We start from the raw sequence: 7,067 nt of genomic DNA, 5'->3' as shown, positions 1-7,067 counted from the left end.
TGTATTCTATACATGCTAGAGTCTGCATGAGCTAGGAACAAAAACCTTATAATTACTGAGGCAGGTCTTAAAATGAACATATTCTAGGGGAAGTTAGTATTTGAGAAATTCATTCACTTGCTCTCACATCAGCCTTTGGTTTGACAGGCCAGAAGTCTGAAATCAAGCAGGGTTGGTCCCTCCTGGAGGCTCTGAGGGAGCCAAGGTCACTCCATGCATCTCTCCTGGCCCCTCATAAACCTTAGGGCTCCTTGATTTGCAAAACCCTCTGCCTCTGTCTTCACATGACTTTCTCCTTGTGTGATTCAAATCTCCCCCTCTCCTATAAGGACAACAGTCATTGGATTTGGGGCCCATACTAAATCCAGGCTGATCTTATCCTGAGATCCTTAAATCTGCAAAGACTCTATCTGCAAGTATGCTCTCATCCACACGTACAACAGGTTAGGACCTGGGCATACTTCTGGGGGACACTATTAAACGCACCACAGATGATCAAAAGGTCTGCCAAGTCAGCAGTAAGTTGCTGGCCAATTCCTAAGAAATACAGATAGAAGCTGTTGCTAAGTACTAAGTTTCTGGTAAGAAAAAATAAACTTGGAGACCATACCAATTTTAATCGCTCATCTTTACTGATAAAATAGGTTCCTAGTAGTACATATTCTCAGACATAAATTTTAAGGTTCTGCTTAAAAAAAAAAAGTATGGGCTAGAACACTTGCTATATAATAACATAAATGTCTTTAAACACCAAGTTCTTAAAATAATATCCAAGTAAGAAGACCAAGAATAAATTAAATCAACTTATCTGTTTACAAAAATAATTATTTATCAAGTAATGTTTTATAATAGAGCTGCCCCAATGAATTGCCTCAGACTTACTCTCAATTGTGTAGCTTATTTCAATTCTGACTTGGGATAAAAACTCTATGAATGAATGTGGCATCAAACTAAAGGATACTTTCCCCAAAACCAACAGAAAAGTTGAAAAATAAAAACTGTCACTTGTTTACCAAATAACAATTAAGGCCTCTGAATGAGAAAAGAAATCTATTTAATGTTTGGGCCATTAGCCCTTTTCTATTCAATCAGTCCCATCAACCCCACTTTCCCCAAACTTAAGATAAAAAATTCCGAAGTGAAAAGTAGTTTTGAATTTTACCAATATATGAAATTATACATAAAAGTTACCATGTAAATATTACTTTAACAAATTATATACTCCAAAGTAGAATTTTCTACTGTGCTATTTTTAATATATATTTAATGTGAGTACAGTATATTTAATAATCATATTTGACACTCTTACCTTTTCTTCTATAATCACGACAAAACATGAAAAATTTAGATTTCAACTGATGTTAAAGCACATTTCTATTTCTAGCAGCTTTTAAAAATTTATATACTGGATATATATTCTGTAAAAAATAAAACAAATACTTATAAATCCAGATTTCCCCCTCACCACCCCCTAGCCCTTTGACTGAAAGGTTACAAGGAACATCTTGTAGGTTATGAGAACCAGATGGAACTTAAGAATAGATCTAGAAAAAAATTTTTTTTATATTTTAACTTACTGTTTCTATATGTCTTAAGCGTAATTACTTAAGGAAAAAAAAAAGGTTTTGAGGCAGAGGAATTCCCAATTTACTTTGAAATTACCATACTTATCTTGCTATATCAAACATTTCAACTGTTAGCTAAATGAACTACATAATATCCTTAAAGATCAAACAGAGAAGAGAAAAATCTCATCTCCATTACTGATTTAGAACCAAAACTTATTCTTTCAAAGAAGTAGTTTAACCTACTAAATATGTCTCTTATAAGCTCTTCTTTCTTAGAAAGTAGTATTCCTTCTCTTTCATTCCTGAAATATTTCATATACTTAAGCAAATCATGGACAACTGTTAGTATTAATTAGGATAAATTAGCTAAAATTAAATTACCTCTTTTATTTATGGTGCATATAAAACATTCCTAAGTCTTTCAAACTGAACTTTCTTTGACAAAAATTTAAATTAATGAGAAGGTAGATAGGCAATCATTAAAGCTGAAGTCTCATGGTACATAAGCTACTTGCTAACTTTCACCATACAGCGAGGATATAATTTAGTATGACGATTTTCCATTCACAATTCTGTGGCAAAATTTGTATTTTAAAATTGGGATGTTTCTATTAATTCCCAGACACTTGTTGGGCATATTCATGTTTATCCAAGTGTCAACCAGAAAGCCAGCAGCACTGCTGAAAGCTCTTGATACATTCAGCAGTCACTGTGAAAATCTTTAACTTGTTCACCAGTTAACAAAGGCTTAGTTTCTATTTTTCAATTATAGTTTGGAATAACATCTATGACCATTAACTATGCATTTTCTTGTTGCTGTCTTTTAAAAATGTCATTGCCAGTGCACTGTACATATTATAAAAAATAAAACAAAGGGCAGCTTGAGATGGATTTTTCTGTTAATTCATTCACAGACTTAAAAGCTCTTCAGCTCTTCCTCAGACTCAGGTCACTATTGGTCACTAATGCTGATAAAGATGTACTTTCCGACACATCATCTTTTCTAAGATTCAAGAATGATTCTCGAGTTATTTGAAGGATCTCTCTCAAGCCTTTATTTTCTTGCTATAAGAAAGCACAAAAACAAAGAAGCAGTCACCGAGGTGGCTACAAGAGTACAAACATATCTTAAGAAAAGCCAAACACATGAAGGTATGATAAATAAAAAGCAAGTACTGTAATTGGCAGAAATGTATTCAATGATATATGCAGCTGAAGTTGACAACTTGAATCCACGGAACACTTTTTTAAAGAGGTAGGAATCATGTATTCAATGTCTTCCACCACTGAAAAGCCTTTTTATTTATGCAGCTGTAACTGTAGACAGAACCTCAGAAACAGCCCTATTTTATAATCACAGTATAGAAAATCACAGTAAGAAAATAACACCTAGATTTATATTTGTGTAAACTCAGAAAGTCTGAATAATACCCTGGGGCTAAAAGCTCTCAGTACTTTAGTAATTTGATTATTTCCATGATAGCATGGAATGCAGGGCAAGGCCTGGTTTGCTTCCCTCACTGGAATTTAACAGCAGCAGGGCTGGCTGAATAGATTGTGATATTTCTTAGAAGGAAAGTTAAGTGACCAAATCTAGCACTGGTAAACAACTTTGCCTTTGCCCTTTCCTTCTAGATTAGTTACTGCAAGAAATTTTTAGACATTTACAAATAACTCTCATAAGTTATTCTCTACTGCTTTGTCTTTTGGTCTTACTTTCTAAGTTTCAATGGTATAAATAAAGCAGAGATCAGCAAACTATGGCCTGGCTTGAGTGAGGCCTGTTATTGTAAATTAAACTTTACTGGAACACAGTTGAGTCCGATCTTATTTTTTGTGTGTATAGCTGCTTTTTCATTACAATGCCAGAGGTGAGTAGCTACAACAGAGACTGCCTGTTTGCAAAGCTTAAAAGATTTACTATCTGGCCTTTCACTGAAAAAGTTTGCTTACCTTTGTTATAAAGAATGAGAGAACTTTGTACACTTAGAGAAATCATTTTTGGCCCTCTATAACCAATTTCTCCACCACGATTTCAAAAGAAAGGTTTTAAAAGTATAAAGGTCTACTCTACTGATTTCAGTTATTCAACAATGACTTGTGCTTCTGCTACCACAAAATAAAGGACAGATGCGATAAAAGCTTTTATATTCCCCAGAAAAATACAAGTGGCCAAAGAATATGATTTGTGGACTGAAAACATTTCTCCCTGCATCACTGTGACCTCTAATAAAATAAAGATATTAAAAAAAATTACTAAACTGAAGAAGTATATTCACCTAATAACAGAAGAGACACAGGATAAAAAACAAATCAATTTTCTCAATTACTGGTATAAGTTTACTATTGATCCTAGACTCTTGCATTACTATATAAATGGTCTTGCATTATACACCCATATAACCAGTATCCAGATTAGGAAAAAGAACACTACTAGTATCCCAGAAAGTGTGTGTGTATATATATACATATATTATTTTTTTAAGATTTTTTTGGGACCATTTTTAAGGTCTTTATTGAATTTGTTACAATATTGCTTCTGTTTTTTTTTATGTTTTGGTTCTTTTGGCCACGAGGCATGTGGGATCTTAGCTCCCTGACCAGGGATCAAACCCGCACCCCCTGCATGGAAGGTGAAGTCTTAACCACTGGACCGCCAGGGAAGTCCCCAGAAAGTATATATTTTAAAGTGGGATATATTTTCTGGCATAAATCTTTGTATAGACAGTTTTCACCTACATGTGCAATTTAAAACTTACCTCAAGTTGAAATATTCGTTCCTGTTCCCTGCAACCCTGTTGCTCATCGATTTCAATGGCTTTCCTCATTACTGCTGCCATTTCAGTTATCTGGTCAACGTGTGCTTGTAATTCCTGAAAAAAAAGAGATGGAAGTTGTGAATCAGTGAAATACTTTTTTAAAATTTTTGGATCCTCCCCTTTTTATAAAATCTGCATTGCCACTTAATATGAATGTAATGTCTTTTCATTGCCATTTAACATAAATGTAATATATCAAACATATTTACAAGAAAGTTGACTGACCATGAATGTGCTTTTGAAGTCAGATTTCTGTTAGGACTAGGATTAAGGATAAGCAGCACAGCATATCTAAACCCGTAAACAGGAAAAATACTCATTTCACATTCCTCTCACCACAAATGATCAGCAACTTTCTTTTCTGCACCTACATACCCATTGACCAAAGTAATGGGAAAGATAAGCATTCAATCTCTTTTCCTCACTGAAGTCTTCATGATTTAAAAATATTTTCTGTATTTTCCATGCCTAAAAATTCATCTCAATTCAATCCAGAACCTCTTCTAGATTATAATCCTCATTGAGAGCAGGAACTGTACATTGCTTATATTTGCCTACTATCTAATGTTAGGTACATAATAGATAATAAGTATTGAGTAAAATGAACAGAGTTCTTCTTTAAAGTATGGAATATTAACTGGCCTTCGCAAACTGTTCAAAATATAATTTTAGTATAAAATAGACATCCACATTTGTTTGGCACAGCAAGTAGCATAAATTTCTTCCAATCTCATTCTCTTATTCTTTTTTGCATACCTACGATGAGCCAGGCACTGTGCTAGGTGACAGGAATATGAAGCCTGTTAAGAAATGTTCCCTGATTTCAAGGAGCTTACAGTCAATGAAACAGACAGACAAAAGGTTTATAATCAACAAACATGAGAATAATACTTTTTTAAATGAACAAGTTCTACAGACCATTGTTCACTAGCAACTGAGGGTCATTTTATTATACTAAGGACAAAACTTAAATATAAAAGTTAATAGCTCCCCAAATAAACACTGTCTCTTAAATAGTTGTATATACTCTGTAAAAAGTATTTGAACAAGACCCCCCAAAACCTACAAAACTAGTAAACTATGGAAGGAATATAATAGAGAATAGGAATATCTTTAGCAAACCACACATTTAATATCTTCTTAACCAACAAAAATACAGATCCTTATATTATTTTAACACAATCTATAAAAAGCTGGTACGCAGGAAGAAGTCAAAATAAAAGATTACGCTGTCCACTATGGCACTATTTAAATTGAAATTACTTGAAGTCAAATACAATTTTAAGAAATTAACAATTCAGCCCCTCAGGTCGCACTAGTCACACATCAAGTACTTAATAGCCACATGTGGCTGGTGGCTTCCATACTGAACAGCATAAAGAACATTTCCATCACTGCAGAAAGTTCTATTGGACAGCTCTGGATTAGATTATGATAGCAAGAATGATATCAAGACAAACATCTGTCGTATTCTGTAGTAGTTTAAAAAAAATGATTACAATCCCTCCCACTGTAAAGGGAGCCTAATGTTTAAACGCAAGTTAAGTATAGATAACTGCAGCAGCAAACTGAATAAGGGTAACGAGTAAAAATTTTGAATACCAACAGCTTTCTCAGTTTATGATTTGGTGTCTTATGGCACTGACCTAGGTTAAACGACTACAAGGAAGCAGAAAATTACTTGCCTTTAAAACGAAAGAAGACAAGAAACTACTAATTTTTTCAGGACAGTCTGTTTTAATACAATCATCGTAAGAAAAAAACCCCAATACTTCAAACAGAAGTGTATTTTTATAGGTCTGGTTCCTGGGTGGTTCACTTATTACAATAAAATCTTCAGGGAAGTGTCATGGATCTCTTAATAGGCACAAGAAGGCAAGACCTGTGCTTTCAAAACTGTCTTAAAGGCAAGAAGTGCTAGCAACATAAACCTTGCACTGTCTTGAAATGCCTTTCAAGAAAAAAAAGGCAGTTAAAACACAATAGACACAATGGAGAGGGTATACTGCTATACTTAGTAACACCTAAACAAAGGCAATTTTACTGTGAACTCAAACTAAAGGACTATAACTATCGAAAATCTGAATTAAAACAGTTCAATAGTTTGATTGAACAAAAATTTTTAGAAAATCAGATTAAAATTATTACCAAGAAAACATCTTTGATGTCCAGCAAGAGGATGACCGTTTGAAGCTTACTAAAATTTTGCATCTGTAGCTAACAAGAACAATAACATGAAAGGCTGGCCCAAAGAACCTTTAAAGCCTGCAATTATCTAACAGGCTATGTATAATACAATACACAGAGAATTGATGACAGACTTAAAGTTTCTACACTGAATACTTTTGCAAGGCTATGAAAAGCACAGCGTTTTTAAAAGCAATTTCATTTATTTGCTGATTTAATTTGGGAGGAGAATTCAATGTAAAAGAACTTTTTAAATGGACCCCCCTTCCAGCCACACCCCAAAAGCTGACTGTTTTATTTAGTGTACATTCTGATTTGCTTCCAAGTGCCTCCTCTGCAGTCCATGTTGAGGTGCTTCAAGGATGTGTCGAGATGCATCAAGGAAGAATCCTTCGGAGTTGTTACGATGCACCATGTCAATCTGTAGTACAGAGTCATTATAATGTTAATACGGATATTATCCGTAATTTAAAAACTGAATGAGTGTTAGTTC

General features: G+C 34.0%; 1 protein-coding gene across 9 annotated transcripts in view; it reads right to left on the bottom strand.

The window, feature by feature from the left end:
- Positions 1-514: 514 nt before the first annotated feature.
- The window catches only part of FGFR1OP2 (FGFR1 oncogene partner 2), a 32,870-nt gene continuing 26,317 nt past the window's right edge, over positions 515-7,067 (bottom strand). For 5 of the 9 annotated variants that reach the window (XM_060024479.1, XM_060024478.1, XM_060024481.1 and 2 more), the window contains 3 exons: positions 6,882-6,995; positions 4,328-4,441; positions 515-2,633 (listed from right to left, as the gene is read on the bottom strand). In XM_060024479.1, coding sequence (XP_059880462.1) covers positions 2,496-2,633; positions 4,328-4,441; positions 6,882-6,995 — 366 coding nt within the window. In that variant the 3' untranslated portion in view covers positions 515-2,495. The other 4 variants (XM_060024477.1, XM_060024484.1, XR_009521172.1 and 1 more) reach the window with 4 other exon arrangements.

This window comes from Delphinus delphis, chromosome 11 (assembly GCF_949987515.2).
Source record: "Delphinus delphis chromosome 11, mDelDel1.2, whole genome shotgun sequence".
NCBI classification, from domain to species: Eukaryota; Metazoa; Chordata; class Mammalia; order Artiodactyla; family Delphinidae; genus Delphinus; species Delphinus delphis.
Note: the sequence above shows the minus strand (reverse complement) of the source record. Positions and strands in the feature narration are given on the sequence as shown.